General features: G+C 50.7%; 2 protein-coding genes across 5 annotated transcripts in view; one reads left to right on the top strand and one right to left on the bottom strand.

The window, feature by feature from the left end:
* LOC125104613 (cytochrome c oxidase assembly factor 8) overlaps positions 1-17,559 on the bottom strand; it is a 27,271-nt gene extending 9,712 nt beyond the window's left edge. The window contains exons 1-3 of one of the 2 annotated variants that reach the window (XM_047737222.1): positions 17,301-17,559; positions 2,112-2,309; positions 1,325-1,388 (exon numbers count right to left, since the gene is read on the bottom strand). In XM_047737222.1, the coding sequence (XP_047593178.1) occupies positions 1,325-1,388; positions 2,112-2,309; positions 17,301-17,423 (385 nt within the window). In that variant the 5' untranslated portion in view covers positions 17,424-17,559. The remainder of the gene's footprint in view (positions 1-1,324; positions 1,389-2,111; positions 2,310-17,300) is intronic. The other variant, XM_047737223.1, reaches the window with a different exon arrangement.
* Positions 16,719-21,605, top strand: BAG5 (BAG cochaperone 5). Of its 3 annotated transcripts, none has more exons than XM_047737210.1 (2): positions 16,719-16,986; positions 19,413-21,605. In XM_047737210.1, exon 2 carries the CDS (start codon positions 19,441-19,443, stop codon positions 20,782-20,784), a length of 1,344 nt encoding a protein of 447 aa, XP_047593166.1. In that variant the 5' UTR covers positions 16,719-16,986; positions 19,413-19,440; the 3' UTR covers positions 20,785-21,605. The 3 variants fall into 3 exon arrangements, with proteins under 3 accessions (XP_047593166.1, XP_047593165.1, XP_047593164.1); XM_047737209.1 differs by lacking the exon at positions 16,719-16,986 and adding an exon at positions 17,661-17,796; XM_047737208.1 differs by lacking the exon at positions 16,719-16,986 and adding an exon at positions 17,825-18,251.

Raw genomic sequence — 21,605 nt, 5'->3', positions numbered from 1 at the left:
GGTTTTCTGATTTTCCATGAGAATCACGTTTTGACAGTAGAAATCTGTTAAACAAACAGTATGAAATGTTATTCAGGCCTAACACCGACGGCAAGAGAAAATGATCAAAGTTACTCCGAGCACTGGATCTTCTATCCAGAAAAGAGCAGGCGGCTCAGGGGGCAGAGACCGAAGGAGCACAGCGTTCTCGCCACATCCAGCACACGGCACGGGGGACGAGGTGCGGAGAGTAGCCAGTCAGGGGCCCTCAATCTGGACCCAGAGCACAGCCACCATTCTGTAGTCATGCGGAGTCTGAAAACCCAGGCTAAGCAACAAATGTCAAATTTGCACTTGGGGAAGGATGGTCTGGCTACATTGCACAGTGAATCTGAGGCAGGAGTTGATAAAACTACACCCGCAGGCCAAATGCGGCCCACGGCCCGTCCTCTCAGAATAAAGTTTTAATGGGACACATTCACGCCCATTAGTCTACGTATTTTCCATGGCCACTTTCACACAGCGGCAGAGCCTAAGAGCCGAGACAGAGACCCCACACGGCCCAGAAAATGAGACTATTTACTATCTCGCCCTCTACAGGAACTTCGCCGACTCCTGACTTAAAGACTGGAGGTCACAGAACCAATCAGAAAGCTACCATGGCGGTCACAGAATTAGCAAGCACCAGAACGAAAGCGATGTATCAAAGTCAGGGAGCGGTCCGAGTGCTGGGAAATGTGCATGAGGAAATCCTCACAGAGGAAAGGGGGGGGCTCTGAGGAGGACTTCCGTGACGTTTGTGACTCCCAGGGGCTGGTGGGCGCCACCCTGAGCTGAGGTCAGAAGGCATGGAGTGGAGCTGGTCCAGGGGAGAAACGGCGCTCTTCCACAGCAAAGGCTACAGAACCATGGGACCTTGGGACATAAGCTCAAAGGTCAAAGGGAAGGCATCGATCAGCAAGACCTAAAATCAGGAGAGGGATGATCTCCCCCAAGGGGAAAAGAGGGAGCAGAAGGAGAGCAGATCCACCATACACGCTCAGAGCACCTGTTCCAAAGGAGACCACAACTCACCCCCTGGGTTTTCTCTCCTTCCTCGGACATCCTTTCTTTGGGGGGCGGGGCACGGAGGAGGGGCAGAGGGAGGAAGAGGATCTCTAGCAGACTACCCACGAAGTGTGGGGCCCGACGGTCAGGGGCTGGGTCTCACCACCCTGAGATCATGAACAAGAGTCGGACACTCAACCAGCTGCACCACACAGGCGCCCCTCACATCCTTTCTTTTTATCTTACGCAGTTCCTCAAACACACACCACGTTAGCAGATAAAGGACAAAGGAACAAACCTGATCCAGCTCTGGGTTCCAGGCCTCTAGCTTTTAGTCTTGAGCGAATAAATTCTTCTTTTTCCTAAAAGAAGACAACCATCAGAATGCCCTTTCTTCGTCTTGCTGTCTTTCCTAGGCTAGGACGCAGCTCAAAGTGTTCTGGAGATTTCTGAGAAAGGACCCATCTGCAAACCGGTTTAAGCCAACTGAATTTGGTTCAAAGTCCCATGCTTGAAGCACGATTTGAAAACAAGATGTTTAATAAACTTTGGGAGGTTCTGTCTGTTTATAAATCCACAGAGTAAGATGAATATAGTCCATCTGACGTAGCCTGCCCCAACAGTAGGACATATAAAGCTTAAATACATTCCTTCTGGATTCGAGCATTTCTACTTCTTTCTCATATAGTTCATTAACAATATGCTGTTAAGAGTTCTGAATTCTCAGAATGAAATCACATCACAAAAACCTGTATTTTCATAAACACACACACACACATATTCTAGTTCTGGCTCTGCTACTTCTTTTAATACTTGAAAGTCTCAAAATCTGTGATTTTACAATGATCACTATTTCTACATACAGTTACAATACTGACTTAAAAATCATATGCATACATCCACTCACATACGTTTGCTGTATGAGAGAAGGTGGGGAGAGAAAGGCGAGAGGGAGCGAGGGAAGGGGGTGGAGAGGAAGGGAGGAGGCAGGACCAAGTGGCAGAAAAGCAAAGACCAAGGATTTAGTGCCCCCACGTGGCCACCCTTGTTCGTTCTTCCTCACCCAGCCTCTGCTCTAAGCTTACCTTACGAAATGTCAAATTCTGGTTTGCCCAGAACTGTTGGTTCCATTCTTGTGTTTCTTGTCTTAATTGTCTTAGCTTTCGTTCCAACGGTGATTCGTTTTCGGGGACGTAAAAGTGAACGGGTCGAAGGTTTGAATGTTTATCTGGGGGTCCTATCCAATCATGGCAAGATTTTCTTGGAGGGCAGAATCCTGAGACCTTTAACAAAATGCACAGGGTTTTAACATAAACGAAATGAATCCCTAGCATTATATAACGAACAGTCTAGACTTATTAAAGTCCCTCATTGGCTTCCTCTGTTTAAGACCATGTGTCAGAGGACATCCAAGTTGAGATAACCGTGACACTACTAACACGAGTCCCGCGCACAGCACGCTCTACCACGGCGCCAGGCTAGTTCAGCCCGAACGCAGAAAAACCATCTCGGGCTTACTTTGCACCATATACAAAACAAACTCAAAGTGGGTCACTCTAAAACTATAACAACCTCTAACTTCTAAAACAGTAGAAAGTGTCTACAACCTTACCCTGGACAATGACTGTTTAGCTACGACACCAAAAGCACAAGCCACAGACTGGGAGAAAACACACGCAAATCTGAAAGAGGATTTGTTCCCAGAATATATAAAATTTCTCAAACTCAATAACAAGAAAACAGACAATCCAATTAAAGAATGAGCAAATCAGCCAAATAAAACTTTCTTCCAAGGAGATATAAATGGCAAATAAGCACATAAAGCATGGCCAGAATCACTGTCCTTGGGGAAATGCCAATCCAAACCACGATGAGGTAACACCACACATTTTTTAAAGATTTTATTTATTTATTTGACAGACAGAGATCACAAGTAGGCAGAGAGGCGGGGTGGGGGGGGAGGTAGGCTCTCTGCTGAGCAGAGAGCCGGACGTGGGACTCGATCCCAGGACCCTGGGGTCATGACCTGAGCCCAAGGCAGAAGCTTAACCCACTGAGCCACCTAGGCGCCCACCACACATCTTTCAGTACAGCCAAGACCACCCCGGAAGTGCCCAGAAACGCTGCAGGGCTGCTGAAGACGCGGGTCACAGGAGCTCTTCCACATCTCAGGTGGGAATGCAAACCACACTTCACACACAACCCAGCGACCCGCTCCTACCTACTCATCCCAGACGAACAAATACGCGTGTTCACAGAAATGTCTGTCCCATCTGTGACTGCTAGAAGTGGCTTTATTTATAACTGCCCAAAGCTGGAAACAGCCTAGTGAGTGGAAAACAAAGCACGGTGTGTCCACACAATGGGTGCTCTTCAACAGCAGAGAACTACGTGCAACACACGTGAATCTCAGACGCTTCGTGTTCCCTGAAAAAGCCACATCAAGACCATCAAGACATTGCGTACCATGGTATTCTACTCATAGGACCCTGTGGGGAGACAGGCCACAGGCGCTGGGGTGGAGGGAGGGGCTGACTAGCAAGGAATTTCCTGGGCTGATGAAAACATTCTCTACCTTGAACTGCAGTGTGGTGCACACCTCTGTCAGCAGTGAGTACTGTTGTATATAAACTGGGCTTCAGTAAACTCGATATTAAAATAAAAAGATCACTTGAATAATCAAAAGACTAGCCTTTCATTTGTCCGTTAAAAGATCAATGTAACCAAAACTCATGGGGAAAATACCACTCAATTTAGAAATCTCTTCTAAACCTTCCTTTCTAAATATATATATATATATATATATATATATATATATATATATATTTATTTGACAGCAATCACAAGTAGGCAGAGAGGCAGGCAGAGAGGGGGAAGCAGAGGCTTAACCCACTGAGCCACCCAGGTGCCCCTAGAAATCTCTTCTACGTTATTTAAAACAACAACACACTACTGACCCTGCCTTCTACCTCCAATAACAGAGTGTCTCCCATGCACCCTCCCCGCAGCAACAGAAAGGAGCACAGAGGAGTCAGCAAACAATACACAGACTGGAAGAGCCAGGCACGGAAGACCATGTGCTCTGGGACTGCATCGTGTGGCATTCCAGAAAAAATCAGACGGGTGGTTGCTAGATGGGGGGGGGTGGGCCTCACTCTTTTACTGGGGCGAAAACTGCAAAGATTCGTGTTTGTCAAAACTCATCAAGGGGGCGCCTGGGTGGCTCAGTGGGTTAAGCCTCCACCTTCGGCTCGGGTCATGGTCTCAGGTCCTGGGATCGAGCCCCACACTGGGCTCTCTGCTCACCAGGGAGCCTGCTTCCCACCCCCCGCCTGCCCCCACCTGCCTCTCTGCCCATTTGTGATCTCTGTCAAATAAATACACAAAATCTTAAAAAAAAAAAAAACTCACCAAATGGACATTTTAAATGGGTGTATTCATTTCACTGTATGCAAATTACACCTCAAAGTCAATTAAAAGAATGCTTAAAACTTACAAACCCCGAAAAAATATCACAATGAACACGATGAACATTCCTCTTCCCTCAGGAAGGCGCTGCATTCAGGGCATCTCAGTACGTCAGGCTCACCATTTCTAGATGCAAGGAACTAAGAACAGATGCAGGGCTCGCAAATGTTAACCTACAGCAGATTTTTTGCCTACGTGGCTACTCAGTGACAATTTAATTGGGAATAGCAGAAATAAAAGCTAATCATTTTGCCCACAGAATGTGGCCGGGGTTTGATGACGGCCCACCTGGCACGAGCAGCAGGGAAGGAAGGAGAGGCCCCAGCAAAAGCGCTCCCGGACGCTCAGCTCCACATCTCGTCCGCACCTTCCTGTCCCAGTGTGGGCGCACATTCACTCAGGCCCCTGGACTCAGCCCTTGAGAAGTGAGCTGAAGAACCACGTGTGTGGGGTGCCGGGACAGGGTAATGGGGTGACAGCATTGGGGAGGGCACATCGATGTGACGGGCACTGGGTGTTCTGTGAAACTGATGAATCGCCCCCCTCCACCTCGGAAACCAGTAACACATTACGCTGATTCATTGAATTTAAATTGAGAAAATGGTCACTCAAAGCCTGTTATACAAATGTTTAACTTAAATGCATGTCAAAGATCACAGATTAAAGTATTGTTATTTCACGGAAAAAATATGCTTGGAAAAGTGCCAAGACAGATGTGCAGATGTTCCTGCAATTCAACATTTCCAGAGCAACGTCACAGGAGGCCCCCAGAGGGGTGCGAGGAGGGACCTCACCCCCAGGCCTGCTCCAGGGCGATGCGAGGACTCTGTGGGGGCAGAGGGGCCAGGAGCCTTTCTCTGCTGTGGCTGGGGGTGGATCTGGGGGCTGCAAGCCCGCGGAGTAGAGAGTAGCATGGGGCAACGGTGAGGACTCGGTGGGGCCGCCCCTCACCAGTGAGCTGGTACATGTTTAAGGGACATGGAAGATAACTTGGCTGGTACCGGGATGTGCGGCACACACTTCACAAATAATAATGAACTATGATACTCTTCCTCATAAATTCCACAGCCAATTGATTCTTACAAACTGTTCTCATCAACTGTTTTAACAACAGCTTTGGTAAGAAAGGATTCACATACTATACAATTAGCCCCATTAAAGAATGCAGTTCAGTGTTTCTAGCGTGTTCCCAGAGGTGTGCAACCACTGCCAATCGTGAACATGTCCCCGCCCCAAGAAGGCAGCTGTCTCTCCCAGCAGTGACTCCCCATTCTCCTTCCCCAGCTCTTGGCAACCAAAGCCCCACTTTGCCCCTGAATGGATTCGCCCATCGCGGACATTTCACGTACATGGACTAGTGCAGTCTGTGCTCTTTCCAGGCGTCCTTCACACCACGGTTCTCAAGGTTGTAGCACACATCAGTACCTCATGCCTTTTTATGGCTGAGGGATACTTCATAGCATGGATGTACACATTTGTTTTATCCATTCATCAGCTGAGGACATCTGGATTGTTTCCAGGGGGCTATTTTTTTTTTTTAAGATTTTTGTTTACTTTTGAGAGCGCCGAGCGAGCGCGAGCACACACACGCACCAGCAGGAGGCGCAGAGGGAAAGAAAGAGAATCCCAAGCAGACGCCAAGCTGAGCACGGAGTCGGGCAGGGGGCTCGATCCCACGACCCCAAGACCACCACCTGCACAGAAACCAAGAGTCAGACAGATGCCCAGCGGCCTGCACCAGCCAGGCGCCCCGCGGGCTATCATGGCCAGTGCTGCTGCGGCCGCTCAGGTAGACTGTGGCGCGCCGCACACACGGCAGGAGGCCTGCTGGTTCACTCGGCTCTGTGCTGTACCTCAGAAACCGCCAAACTCTCCCGGAGCGGCGGCGCCATTTTACGTTCCCTCCAGCTGTGCACAGGGTTCCCATCCCTCCGTGTCCTCTGCGTCCTTGTCAGCACTCCTCCGTACACGCTACTGTACCTCTGTTCTCACCGTAGCTGTCCTCGGAGCCGGGAAGCGCTCTCACTGCCTTCCTTCGCTGATTTCTGCCGAAATCTATTACTAGCCAACCCAGGCCTGTGAGTGCTAGTGTCAGTGAGTGTACTTGAGACTCAGGTTACTCGGTATTAAGGACAAGAAAAGGGGCGCCTGGGTGGCTCAGTGGGTTAAGCCTCTGCCTTCAGCTCGGGTCATGATCTCAGGGTCCTGGGATCGAGCCCCTCATCGGGCTCTCTGCTAGGCGGGGAGCCTGCTTCCTCCTCTCTCTGCCTGCTGCTCTGCCTACTTGTGATCTGTCAAATAAATAAATAAAATCTTTTTTTAAAAAAAAAGGACAAGATAAACATGAAACAAGCCATATTTGCCAATGACATGAGAAATTTGTTTCCGAACGCTAGAAGAGTACTTCCTCAGTTGGGGCTTCTCACAGTGTAATGGTAACAGACAAGACACACCTGTTAATTCAAGCTCTCTTCCTAGCTTTTCTCCCTCACTTCCCTAGGTCAAGTCAATCAACCAAGTAATAAATTGAGCCCTGGTTTAGCACATTTGGGGATTTCCATGGTGTAAATACCTCCACCATGGACAGTTTCGAGCAGCCTATTATTATATGGTGTTTCTACCATGTAGATACAACAGTCATAAACAACCTCACAAGCAGAGAACATTGTAAAATGTAGTAAAATAAACAGAAGTGATAGAGTTTAAGTACATATTATCTTTGCTTTTAATAGAATTTATTTCAGTATATAATTATCAGTAACGGCCATTTATTAGCAAAATTCCTGAAAACGCAGCGAGTGGCTCTCTTTACAGTGGGGTGTGAGTGCTAAGTGCGTCCTTGAACACGTGCCTGCACACACTCCCCATTCTGGATCCCACCACAAATGCACTCGCCTGGTCACCCCAGTTCCCCACTGCCTTTCTTCAACAGGGCGCATAACACCCTGCACACCTCCTTAACCAGGTTACTCAAGAAGATTTATGGAAATGTAGTCAAAAAGCAGTTTAAATATTTACAGTTTTATACTGTGCAGAAGGCAGAGCTTTCCCTCCCATACCCCCCTTGCGGTCTGCAGCTGGACCTGAGAGTTAAATTGATCTAAGACAAATCCACACAAGACACCCAAGTCTCTTGGGGCACCTGGGTGGCTCAGTGGGTTAAAGCCTCTGCCTTCAGCTCAGGTCGTGATCCCAGAGTCCTGGGATTGAGCCCCACATCCAGTTTTCTGCTCAGCAGGGAACCTGCTTCCCTTCCTCTCTCTGCCTGCCTCTCTGCCTACTTGTGATCTCTATCAGATAAGTAAATAAAATCTTAAAAAAAAAAAAAGACACCCAAGTCTCACATGTGCCCAGGCCCCCGGGGGAAATGAAGACCCAGAGAGTGGCCTGGGCTGATACACCAGGTTGAACAAAAAGCACCAACTGTGGAAAAGTAACTGAAATACATGGGAGACTAGAGGAAGATGAGAATTATTTTAATCAAGAAGGTTCCTTCCCTCCCGGGAGAGGGAGGGTGTCTTTCACCAGGAGCTTGAGGTTGGGCCTTTTGGAAGAACAGAAGGGGTCAAACCACTCTTTCTAGCACCTACTGCTTCTCTGATACCAGATGCCAAGCGGCCTGGAAAGCGGCATGTCCCCCCCACCCCCACCCTCAGCACCGTGGAGAACCACAGCTCACACCATTCGTTCACATACCTAGAATGGTTTCATCTTCCTAAATACAATTTATGAGAAGACAGATGAAACCCAACAGACTTCCAAAATTATCAACATAATGGCAAAGTTTGTTTCCTGTATGTCTTCTAGAAGCAAGCCAACATTTAAGTGTATATGTATTAGAAAAACAGGGGCACCTGGGTGGCTCAGTGGGTTAAGCCTCTGCCTTTGGCTCAGGTCATGGTCTCAGGGTCCTGGGATTGAGCCCCGCATCGGGCTCTCTGCTCAGCGGGGAGACTGTTCCCCCCCCTCTGCCTGCCTCCCTACTTGTGAGGTCCGTCAAATAAATAGATAAAATCTTAAAAAAAAAAAAAAGAAAAAGAATAAGGAAAAACTTTTTTAAAGACACAGTTCTAAAACTAACTGTGTGGTTTTTGCCTTAAAAGATCTGCCCAATGGGGCGCCTGGGTGGCTCAGTGGGTTAGGCCGCTGCCTTCGGCTCAGGTCATGATCTCAGGGTCCTGGGATCGAGCCCCGCATCGGGCTCGCTGCTCAGCGGGAAGCCTGCTTCCTCCTCTCTCTCTGCCTGCCTCTCTGCCTGCTTGTGATCTCTCTCTGTCAAATAAATAAAATCTTAAAAAAAAAAAAAAAAAAAGATCTGCCCAACTAACCTCACTTTTTGAGCAATGCCTCTCAGCACACTCCGTGGCTTCCCCCAACACTTCTCCTGTTATCACCTTTGGGGTTCTGCAGCACCACGCTAGGCGACTGACAACTTCTGTTTCAAGTTAGCTTACGGCAGGATCGCGGCCGGTATTTTCACTTACGTAACTGGAACTTTCTCGCAGAGGCAAGACCTCTGATCAAAGTTAGAAAGAGTCACATGCGATCCTTTGAGAAGCCTTAGTGTCTAGGGCTGGAACAATAAGCTTTGCACAATTCTGGCCTGGGTTCCGCCCTGGCCCCAGGCGACACTGAACCGTGGCATTTCCCCCCACACACCAGGACTCAAGTATTCCAACAGCCGCACCCAGCTTCTCCTGCCGTGAGGCTCACAGTGTGTGAGGCAGCGATCGTCAGCACGATCGTCAGCACCGGGTTTCCGTCCCCTAGACAATTCTGGGACGGGCTGGTCTGAGCCGCTCCAGCTGCCTGGGGACCACACCCTCCCGTCTACTCGGGCTCCACAGCCACTGAGACAGCGAAGCGATCTGTCCAAACCCCCATTAAGCCATGCTCCCCCTTCCCTTAAAACCTCAGTGGTTACTCATTACCCTCGGGACAGAGTCGAACCCCTCCCGTGGCCTGGCAGTCTGGGGTTTTGCCCACACCCACAGGAGCCTCCTTCAGCCCCTCCCGACCTGTGACTTCTCCCTGCTCCCTTCCCTCCTGCTCACGGTCACAGACCTCAGGTTCAAGGACAGGTCTCCAGGCGCTCCCGACGCTCCCCACAGCGCTTGTTCGTTCCTGCTTCTCGCTCCAGACTGTGAGCCCGCGGCGGCCCCGACTGCATCTGTCTGTTCTCCAGTCGGGACCCACACTTGTCAGAACAATGTTCTTCCCAGGCTTAATCATTCCTGTTGACTCTCTCTCTGTTTATGCAAGAAATCCACTCCATCTTCAAAGCGCTCACTTTAGGGGCGCCTGGGTGGCTTAGTCATTGGGCGTCTGCCTTCAGCTCAGGTCATGATCCCAGCATCCTGGGCTCAAGCCCCACGTTGGGCCCCTGCTCGGCGGGAAGCCTGTTTCTCCCTCTCCCACTCCTCCTGCTGTGATCCCTCTCTTGCTGCGTCTCTGTCAAATAAATAAAATCTTTAAAAAAAAAAAAAAAGCTCAATTTATATGAACTGTTTGGTGGAAGGACAGCCAACAAGTCAGAGATCGGAATTGCTGAACCGCAGCAATGTCCAGAAGTTCTGAGGCGCCGAATACCATCGCTGTCCAGTGTCCCTCACATCTTGCATCCTTTTTTAGATTTTACTGATTTATGTGACAGAGACAGCGAGAGAGGGAGCACAAGCAGGGAGTGGGAGAAGGAGAAGCAGGCCTCCCGCCGAGCAGGGAACCTGATGTGGGGCTTGTTCCCAGGACCCCAGGATCATAACCTGAGCCGAAGGCAGACGCTTAATGACTGAGCCCCCCGGGCGCCCATATATTTGAGGTTCTTGAGGATGGTTAACTGTTAGTTCCTGACAAGTTTCCAGACTTTCCAAAGTCTGGAGAGTCAGAGAAGCGGAACCTCGGTGAGCATTCTGGAGCAAGATTCACACACAGTGGGAGAACAGGGCAGGGCTGGTGTAGGCGGACCGGTCAGAGCTGCAGGGGATGTGGGAGCCAGACTGACGGGCGGACTGAGGGGGGGGCGGCACGATGGGACAAGCCCAGCCACTGCCGTCACCCCTGCATGGCCATGACTGCTGCAGGTCCCCAACAGACCGTGGCCTGCTGCACCCTAGCCGTGCTCGGTCGGACTTCATGCTACATTCATTTCTTCCTGCAGGTTCAGACATCTCACACCGGATCATGTTTTCTTCGGCCTCGTACTTCTAAAGTGCTTCTCTCATGCAGTTGGACGCCTCACAAGAGACAGAGCCAGGTGGAAAGTTCCAGATGAAGGGGCGGCGACTCCACAGAGGGGACTGAATTCCTGCTTGCTGGGAGACAGCAGCAGGGCCCTGCTGGCAGAAAGACACCCTGATCTGCTTCCCTAAGCCCTGAAACTGCTGCTTGTCATTGGACACGGATCTGATACTACCCTGGCCTGACAGTCCTTCTCAGCTACAGCGAGACGGCGTGCCGCCAATCTTTAACATTTCTTCCGCATTCTAAGAACAATACATGATCTCTGTGGTTTCCACTGTTTCAGAAAAAGCCTTTAAAAGAAAAACCCTCCACGAATATTTCTGGGCTTTTGCCCCAAAGCCTTTAGTCTTAGAAACTAAAGGTGATTCAGACAAAGGGACCAAGTGGGTGGAAACAGAGATGGCCACCCCAGGCTCACCCCTGCGGACTTCCATCCCAAGCCGGGGATTCCTCCCCTCCCCCAAGCTGACCGAGGATACTGACAGACAGCAGCACGCAGACAGATGGACAGGTGTCACCCCAACCGTGCTCCACCAGTTCTACCACCTTCCAGACCCATACCCCAGCCTCTCCTTGCAGGCTGCATATCAGGAAGTGTCAAGGAGTCACCCCGACAATTCACGGCTCTTCCGAGCGACCCACACGGGATGAAGGCAGCTCAAAGAGGCCCCAGGAGAGCTCAGGTCCTCCTCGTCTGTAGCTTCACGAGCGCTGCGGGCGAGGGGCGGGCTGTGTCCGCCGTGCTCAGCTCTCCACTGTCATCCCAGCGATTCCATCTCAACTGTGGCAGAGGCCCCTCTTCCGCTCTCCCCTATAAATACACGTTCTGTCTCTGCACATCCCAGAGCTGCTATTTAAAAGGGAGGAGAAGGGGCTTGGGGGAGGAAAAAGTCCTTCTGTAAAAGGAAGAATGTCTCTGAGGTCGGAGTAATCACTGTAATTTATGGTTCTCACAGCATCGGCCTGTAAAGCTCAGTCAGCTCAGAGCAGCGCAGCCGTCTCAGCAGGATGGGAGGCGGGCGGTGCAAGCCGGAACCTCGCAGCAGCGCTGCTGGCAAGCAGCTGGCCCTCGCTCCCTCTTCACAGAGGAAGGAGCGTGCGTGCACCTGCTTGTCAGACTGTTCCCGTCATGTGTCTGGTGGGCACTCACCTTCCGCACTTTCCCGACTGCAAACTGCCAGCCAGGCAGTCCCGAGCTGGGCTCTGTCCTGCTGATACGCCCAGCCGCATTCTCCATCCCTCGGGCCCTCCAGCAGGCCCCCGAGCTCTCCCCACACGCTCCCACTCTGCTGCGCACCACCCCGAGGCAGGATCTGGGATGGAAGACTTTCCCCCAAGCCCTCCTTCCCAGACGGGCCGTAAGTACCACAAAGCTCCTGAGTTAAAGTGTCCCACTATCGGCCACTGGGGCAACCAGCGGGCAAAGATGAAAGGAGCAAATGTTGGCAAATTTCAGCGTTCCTGCAGGTGTTTCCTGGTCTGTCATCCAGACACGTCAAAGATGGGAACTGAAAGTCTGACCTTCTGGAGGGCTGGAGTCCCCCATCTCCCATCCAGACAGAGGCTAGACAGATCGGCACACCACAGTCAGCAGTACATAAAAAGACCAGCACATCAGGACCAAACGCGTTTATACTGCGCGTGAAAACTTAACATCAGAAAATCAGTCAATCCTAAGGGAAGAAGACAAACCCCCAACTAAGAAGCAGTCGTCTCAAAAAAAAAAAAAAAAAAAAAAAGTCAAATGTGAACGTGGTTAAGGCTCTCGATTACAGCTTTCCATTTACAGAAAACACACAGATGGAAGGACATAAATCAGACCAGGGGGACGCCAAGAGCAAGGTGCAGACTGTGGGGATTCCACAGGACACATCCTGCCCCTGCTCCCAAATAAACTGCTTTGAAAAATGGAAGCGGATGATCAAAACCTACAGAGTAAAAGAGAACTAAGAGAATATCAATCAGGGCGCCTGGGTGGCTCAGTGGGTTAAGCCTCTGCTTTCAGCTCAGGTCATGATCTCAGGGTCCTGGGATCGAGCCCGGCATCAGGCTCTCTGCTCAGCAGGGAGCCTGCTTCCCTCTCTCTCTCTGCCTGCCTCTCTGTCTACTTGTGATCTCTCTCTATCAAATAAATAAATTTAAAAAAAAAAAAAAGAGAGAGAGAATATCAATCAACTGCAATGTGCAGACCTTGTCGGCATCCTTTTTTCTTTTTTTTCTTTGCATCCTTAACACAATTGGAAAAACCTGAACAGTGAATATTTGCTGGAATTAAGGAATTTTAATATTTTAGTTATTACATATGGAAACAATTACAAATGAAACATGCATTCCGGTATTTGCCACAAAACGATCTGGGAGGGGGATGGGTGGGGTAAAGATGAGATAAACGCACCCCCGTAGCTAACTGTACAGGGAGCAATTCTTTATATTCTTCCATTTATGCATGGTTGTGTTGTTGGTTTTTTTTATTGTACTTATTTATTTACTTGACAGAGAGACACAGCGAGAGAGGGAGCACAAGCAGGGGGAGCGGGAGAGGGAGAAGCAGGCTTCCTGCTGAGCGGGGAGCCTGATGCGGGGCTCGATCCCAGGACCACGGGATCATGACCTGAGCCCAAGGCAGACGCTTAATGACTGAGCCACCCAAGAGGCCCATTCTGCATGTTTTAAATTTCCTGTAAGTAATAAGAAAAGAAATGAGTGCAACTGTGCACATTAACAGAATAAGGGGAAACCCTGTAACTGCTTCACTTGATGAAAAAGCACATGGGGAAACGAAAACACCAGACTGAGAGTGAGAATGGCTCCCTTTAGCCCTGCTGGGTAACACCAGGCCAGTCACTCCACCTCTCTGGGCCCTGGACCCTTGTCTTGAGAATAATGGAGTTTAATCATATAACTTTTTTTAAGATTTATGTATGTATTTGAGAGAGGGGAGGGGCAAAGGGAGAGGAAGAGAGAGAATTCACGGGCAGACCACCCATTAGCCTAGAGCCTGACAGGATGTGGGGTTCAATCCCAGGACTCTGACATCATGACCTGAACCGAAATCAAGAGTCAGAAGCTCGACTGACCGAGCCACCCAGGGGCCCCTGACCACAGGATTTTAAAGTCCTCTGCCCCAGTTTTCATTTTTTTCCCAACAAACATACTGAAAGCTTTTTAAATACTAGAAATATCCATGTTAATTTTAAAATCCTCTCACCAGCTTCTCATTTATCTGGCATTTAACTTCCTCATATTTACTGGGAATCTACACTTGTGTGTTGGGGGTGTGGGCTGAAGATCATTCTCTTTAATGCAAATGTAAGCAAAACAGGGGATCAGCACATCTACTGTTCATTTGTAAATACTGCCTCTCCATGCTGAGGGCGTGTTTGTTATTTTTTTTTTATCCACAATTACTAGAAGAAAAATTTTACTTCATTATCTTCCAGATACAGGAAGTACAACACAGATACTCCCCATGTGCAAGCACTGTGATCCTGAGGATATTTTTCAATCTGTCCATGCTTTAAATCTTCTCATGTGTAAAATGGGGATGATAAAAGCATTTCCTTCATTGATATGTGAAAATAAAGAAACTAAATATGCAAAGCTCAGGGTTCCTGAGTGGCTCAGTTGGTTAAGCCTCTGCCTTCCGCGCAGGTCATGATCCGGGTTCCTGGGATGGAGCCCCGCACTGGGCCCCCTGCTCAGCAGGAAGCCTGCTTCTCCCCCTGCTTGTGTGCACGCTCGCTCTCTCTCTCTCTCTCTCTCTCTCTGTCAAATAAATAATTAAATAAAATCTTTAAAATAAAATAAAATTTAAAAACTACGCAAAGCTTTCAGAGCGGGGCATGCAAATGCTCAATAAATGTTAATTATTACTATGTTAATGAGATTCAGGACTACAAGCGAATATGAATGCATATCATGTAACCAGCGGTTCTCTAACTTGTGACCCATATTAGACACCCCCATAAAATCCTGATGTCATACTTCAATGAACCTGGGTGGGAGAGGGGCGGGGAAAATAGCCAAACCAAGAAAATAAATAAGTATCTTGAGGCCAGGGCCACATCCCAGACCAATCACATCTTTTTTTTAGTCTTCTGAATGTGTAAACAAGTTTAGGAGCCAAAGATGTAACCTCCATAGGTAAAGAATAAAGAGGTGTGAAGTGACTAGAGAACACTTAATTTAAGAGCTGATTTGTTTTGTAATTTATTTATTTATTCTAAAACTAGATGGGGTGCCTCAGTGGCTCAGTTGGTTAAGCCACTGCCTTACACTCAGGTCATGGTCCTGGAGTCCTGGGATTGAGTCCCATATGGGGCTTCCCCTGCTCTGCAGGGAGCCTGCATCTCCCTGTCCCTCGGCCTCTCCCCCTGCTTGTGCTCTCTGTCAAATACATAAAATCTTAAAAATAAGTAAAAAATTAGGGGCGCCTGAGTGGCTCAGTTGGTTAAGCTACTGCCTTCGGCTCAGGTCATGATCCCAGAGTCCTGGGATCGAGTCCCACGTCGGGCTCTCTGCTCACCAAGGAGTCTGTTTCTCCCACTGACCTCTCTCCTCTCATACTCTCTCTCTCTCTTTCAAATAAAATATAAAAAAAAAAAAGAAAAAAAGTAGTGAGCAAAGGAAAGAAAAAAGAGGCAGACAAACCAAGAAACAGACTCTTAAATTACAGAGAACAAATCGATGGTTACCAGGGGAGAGGTGGGTGGGGAATGGGGCTTAAGGAGCACACCTGTGATGAGCTCCAGGTCACGTGTGGGCGTGCTGAATCACTGTATTATATCGTGAAGTTAATAACACGTATGGTAACTGTACTAGAATTAAATTTAAAAACGTAATTAAAAATATGCTGTGTGAACTAAACGTACAGGATTGAAATATATCTACTTAAATAAAGAAAACAGAAGGTTTACAACATGTTACTTTTGAGAAGACCTAACATTTAAAATCAAAGTCTGAAAGACAACAATCTCTCCGTGCTGCAGGAATTTAATTATCTGGAGAACCAGCCGTGTACTCCGCAAACACTCAAAGACAAGACCAAACACAAAGGAACACACAATGCCCTAAAGTAAACTGTTCCTTTAAGTTCCATACATACGTAGCATAACAGGGCACACATCCTAAAAAACAAAAAACAAAAAACACACAACACCACAGGTCACAATGATAGAACAGGACGAGGTCTGAGTCCTGGGCCAGCTACTCCCCATCATCACAATCAACACCGTCACAGGCTTAGACACCAGCTCCCTAGTCACTTTGGGACTACAATGGGAAGGTCTCACCCTGAGGGTTAGACCCACGGTAAGATTTGCTTTAACCAAAGGCTAGGGAGCAATAAAGAAAACTGTGTGTGGGTTCTACCTTCTTTTTTTTTTTTTCCCCCCAAGATTTTATTTCTAAGTAACGTCTACACTCAACGTGGGGGCTCGAACTCCCAGTCCCCAGATCGAGAGTCGCATGCTCCACCAACGGAGCCAGCCAGGAGCCCCTTGTGTGTTCTTTTTTCCAGCACTAGTTCTGGAATAAGTTAAAGTAAGTCCTCACTCTCGGGGCAGCTGTAGATGCGGTTTGGAATACATGCAGAATAAGCTCCTGCCCAAAGACCGAGACGCTGCCGGTTTCTATGCTGCGGGAATGTAAGTCACAGCTGCGGCCGCTGTAACTGGGAACTGAGCCGGTGACCAGTCCTCCGGCTAACTTCTTGCCGAAACTGGAAGCTAGACGGAACTTGGAAGCTGGGTCTACAGAAGCATGCTAACAGCAACAAACTCGCGGAAATGAAAATGTACAGGCGGACGCCTTCTGGAATTCTTCACCGGCTCTCTTTACCGCAGGTTCTCCCGCCTCCATCCTCAGGCTGTTGGCAGAGGTGGGCTTTGTCTGAACAGCTTATCTGCAGCCCATTCCGCACCTCGGGGAGCACTGTCACGGGAGGCTGGACTCAAAGCCCAGGACCCCGCAGACACAACATCCCTCCCCAAAGACGTGCGACTAGTAAGAACTGTCATTCTTTGTCGCTGCAGGCATGGACATGAACCTGCCATCCGCGACACGCACGTATGCAGCTTCAGGGCAAGGAAAACTATCCGAGCGGTTTTCCCACAAGGCGCGGCGAGGTGTGCCACCGCTTGCAGGGAGCCACTAGCAATCTGGAGGACGTGAAAACGCAGACCAAAACGACAGAACACGCTGCGCCCATGAGGCGCTCTTCCACTCTAACAACCATCTTCGAGAAGACAGAAGGTGCGTACACACTCGCCAGAGGCCTCCGCCGCAACAGCGGAGGTTCTGTCAACAGTCCCCGGGCTGGCGGCGACACCTCGGCTCCAGACCCTCCAGACCTGGGGGCTCCGAGGCCGGGAGGTCGGGCACCCCTCAAGCGGCCGACTGCTCCCTCTCCGCGCCCCCGTCCCCCGCCCCCCGCGGGCCCTGCTCCCTGAGAGCTCGGCTGACGCCGCAGCCGGGCACAAAGGGGTGTGGGGCCCACAGGTGTCCCTGGGTCCGTCGCCACTGGCGGTTCACCCTCCCGGCCCGCCCTCTGCAAGACCCCCGCTTACCCGGCCGGACGCCGCATCCCTGCGCTCCGCGCCGCGCTCGGGGGCGAGCTGACAGCCGAGGCCAGCGAAGACGCGGCAAAGCGGAGGGACAAGTACCCTCCTCGAAGGCCGCAGGGCCGCCATGGACAAAGTCCCCCGATGGCCGCAGCGCACGGCAGAGCCGCGACGGCGCGAGGAGCTGCCTTACGGCACGGTCGCAAAGCCGGCGGGAGAAAACGGCGCGGCCGACCGTGCGCTTTCCCTGCGTAAGACTGGCCTCGCGGGCGACGCGGCGCGGGGGCGGGAGGCCGGTGGCTGCTCTTGTGCTGCGGGCCTTTCCGGGCGGCGGGGCCAAGCGGTAGTGGAGGGCTCGGCGCGGGCGCGGCGCGGCGCCGGAGGACGATTTCCCAGGGCGAGCGCTGTTCGGCCCGGGGCGGGGCCGCGGGGAGGGCGACGGCGGGAGCGGCGGAGTCGCGGGGCGTCGGCGGCGCAGCGCGCGATGGCGCGGGCGGCACAGGTAAGCGCGGCGCGGCGGCGGGAGGGCCCGCGAGCCACCCCTGCGCCGGCGCGCCTCCCGCGCCCGCCGGACGGGTCCTCGGCCAGGCACAGCGTCCTGCCTGCGTCCGACGCGGGCCGGCCCGCTCGCCCCCCTCTCGGGGCTTCCGCCCGCCCGGGGGGCTCGGCGGCCCGGCCGAGCGCGGCCGTCCCCTCCCCGCGCGGGCCATTGTGAGGTCAGGGCCGGCGGGCGCATCGGGGGTCCGAGTGAGACCCCCGGAGCGGCCGCTTTGGCCAGTAGCTGCCGCGCCACCGCCGGCCCCTTCACCGGCCGCCGGGTTCAGACCTAGCCGGCAGGGGTGAGAGGGATGCAGCTAGGGGCCCAGCTCCGGTGCCGCACCCCGTAAAGGGCTGACCTTCCACCTCGCCACCTCACCCACGGGAAACCAAGACCAAACCAGCTTAGATTTCTTCTGGGTAAAGTGCTGGCAGGGGAGGGCGAGAAGGGGGCAAGGAAGCCGGGCAGCCCGCCCTTTGGGGGCCTCCGGAGGCCTGTTCCTGGCCGGGACACCCACAAGGGATTGGTGTCCGCTGATCGTCCGTCCTCCTCCGTGAGCCGGCGGGAGAAACTCAGAGCTTGGGGGGATGCGTTGAGCCACTCCGGCCTCTCAGTGGGAGGCTAATGAATGGATTGTCGCATCTGACAGGTGGGGGGTGGGGAAGGGAGCATGGTGGCGCCTGGGGAGGTCCTATCCCTCCAGAGGCCAAGGTGGTACTTTGAACACGGTGCCAGTCGCCTTTCCTTTCCATTGGAGGGACAATCTGTGAGCGACTCAGCAGGCGGGGAGAAACGGTGGCTTTGCAGAAGCATGTGAAGGGTGAGGAGGAACGCAGAAGCGGGACTTCTTGGGGGGTGACTGCTGCTAATTGTTCGACCTAGAGCTCCTTTTCCTGGAAACTAGGAATAGCTCTTGGGCCAGGGAGGTGCTGGGATGGCACGGTTAGCTTTGAAGGTGAAACGAGCTGCTGTTGTACATCGACAAAGGTGCCCAGCTCCTGCCAACAACCAGGGCCGAGGTTAACGTTACCTGAGATTCCTATACTGTTTCCAAACTAGGGGTTGACCTCGTGCGCACAGACACTACTCTGCTCTGGCTGAGGACACAGGACATTCACAGGCTCAGAGCTCCAGCTCATTCCCCACTGCAGTATCCTATCCGCTTTTTTATTTTTTTAAGATTTTATTTATTTATTTGATAGAGACACAGCGAGAGAGGGAACACAAGCAGGGGGAGTGGGAGAGGGGGAAGCAGGCTTCCCGCTGAGCAGGGAGCACAATGTGGAGCTTGATCCCGGGACCCTGGGACCATGACCCGAGCCGAAGGCAAAGGCTTAACGACTGAGCCACCCAGGCACCCCTCCTGTCTGCTCTTAATCACGGCTGTGTGAAGGTGCTTTTCAGCAAAGTGGATTAGTCACTGTCTCTACTTAAGTATGGCTGCTTAGATCGCAGTAATGATGGGCCCTTTTTCTTGAATATATCTTTTTAAAGAGAATTTCAGAATAAATGAGTATACGGTTATCTTTCTGTAGCAATGTTGTGTAATTTGGCATTCTCGTCAATTTTTTTTTTTATAGTGCTTGTAAAACCGAACACAACAAAAGTATGGATATGGGAAACCAACATCCTGCTATCAGTAGGCTTCAGGAAATCCAAAAGGAAGTAAAAAGCATAGAACAGCAAGTAATTGGCTTCAGTGGTCTGTCAGATGACAAGAATTACAAGAAACTGGAGAGGTTTCTAACGAAACAACTTTTTGAAATAGATTCTGTAGATACTGAAGGAAAAGGAGATATTCAGCAAGCGAGGAAGAGGGCGGCCCAAGAGACAGAGCGTCTTCTCAAAGAGCTGGAGCAGAACGCAAACCACCCCCACCGGATCGAAATAGAGAACATCTTTAAAGAAGCCCAGTCCCTGGTGAAGGAGAAGATTGTGCCCTTTTACAGTGGGGGCAACTGTGTGACTGACGAATTTGAAGAAGGCATCCAGGATATCATCCTGAGGCTGACACACGTCAAAACGGGAGGGAAGATCTCCTTGCGGAAAGCGAGGTATCACACTTTAACCAAAATATGTGCGGTGCAGGAGATCATTGAAGACTGCGTGAAGAAGCAGCCTTCTCTGCCGCTCTCCGAGGACGCCCATCCTTCCGTCGCCAAAATCAACTCGGTGATGTGTGAGGTGAACAAGGCCAGGGGCACCCTGATCGCACTGCTCATGGGAGTGAACAGTAACGAGACCTGCAGGCACCTATCCTGTGTGCTCTCGGGCCTGATCGCGGACCTGGACGCGCTGGACGTGTGCGGGCGGACGGAAATCAGGAACTACCGGCGCGAGGTGGTGGAAGATATCAACAAATTACTGAAGTATTTGGATTTGGAAGAGGAAGCAGATACTACTTACGCGTTCGACCTGGGACAGAATCATTCCATTTTAAAAATAGAAAAGGTCCTCAAGAGAATGAGAGAAATAAAAAATGAACTTCTTCAAGCACAGAATCCTCCCGAGTTGTACCTGAGCTCCAAGATGGAGTTGCAGGCTCTGATCGGGCAGTTGGATGAGGTCAGTCTCGAGAAAAACCCTTGCATCCGGGAGGCTCGGAGGAGGGCGGTCATTGAGGTGCAAACCCTGATAACCTACATTGACCTGAAGGAGGCCCTGGAGAAGAGGAAGACGCTGGCTTGCGAGGAGCACCCAGCCCATAAAGCGGTCTGGGACATCCTGGGCAACTTGTCCGAGATCCAGGGCGAAGTTCTCTCGTTTGATGGGAACCGAACCGATAAGAACTACATCCGGCTAGAAGAGCTACTCACGAAGCAGCTGCTGGCCCTGGACGCCGTGGACCCACAAGGAGAAGAAAGGTGTAAGGCCGCCAGGAAGCAGGCGGTGAAGCTCGCCCAGAACATCCTCAGCTATCTGGACCTGAAGTCCGACGAGTGGGAGTACTAGACGCTGCCGTCTCGCAGGTGGTACTTCCTGTTTTGCACTTTATGTATACTTCTACGTGTTTGTGGAGAACTGTCAGTTCGCGGAGCCTAGATGTGATTTATACATGCAGATTTCAGTCTCCGTTTTTATGGTTTAAGCAAATTATATTCAGTATCTGCTGCTTTTGATGTTGCGAAACAAATGTCATTACAGCACATTAACTTTTCTATTTGGATCGTTATCCGTATGTTGTGTGGTTTTGGGGGGGGGTTTAAATCAGAAAGTGACGGGCAGCTTTTGTCATTTTTAAGGGGGCTGTGCAAGCACTGGGGTGCAGGCCTTTCAGGATCTAGATACAGACGTAGGCTGACAGGACGCTGGAACGATTAGGAGACGGGGAGATGTTTGGTTAGAAGTAAGGTCCAAACGTAAAGCGGACATGGTATGTTCTGTTGTGCTACCTACAGCACAGAGCTTGGGGGCTTTCTCCTTTGTTTCCGAGGCCTGATTGGTTCAACCCAAGTTAATAGGGTGAGGGGTTTTTTGTTTGTTTTCAGATTTTCTGTTTGTTTTTTTTTTTTCATAAGCGTTTTTTGTTTGGAAAATGGTGTCTGTATTTTCCCCCATACTCTGCCTTTAGAGGGGAAACTCTTTTATTTCCTGTGCAACATAAGAAAATTATGAAAATTAGTAGCAAAAAAAACCTTTGAGACTGCCCTGAAGAAGGGATAAAAAACACCAAGTTATTACCTTCAAGTTTTTGTTGTAAACTCTGAATTCACAGTTTTCAGTGGTCATCAGTAAGGCTGGGAACATTTAAGTGACGTTAGGAGACCTTAAAA

The sequence above is a fragment of the Lutra lutra genome, chromosome 7 (genome assembly GCF_902655055.1).
Source record: "Lutra lutra chromosome 7, mLutLut1.2, whole genome shotgun sequence".
NCBI classification, from domain to species: Eukaryota; Metazoa; Chordata; class Mammalia; order Carnivora; family Mustelidae; genus Lutra; species Lutra lutra.
Note: the sequence above shows the minus strand (reverse complement) of the source record. Positions and strands in the feature narration are given on the sequence as shown.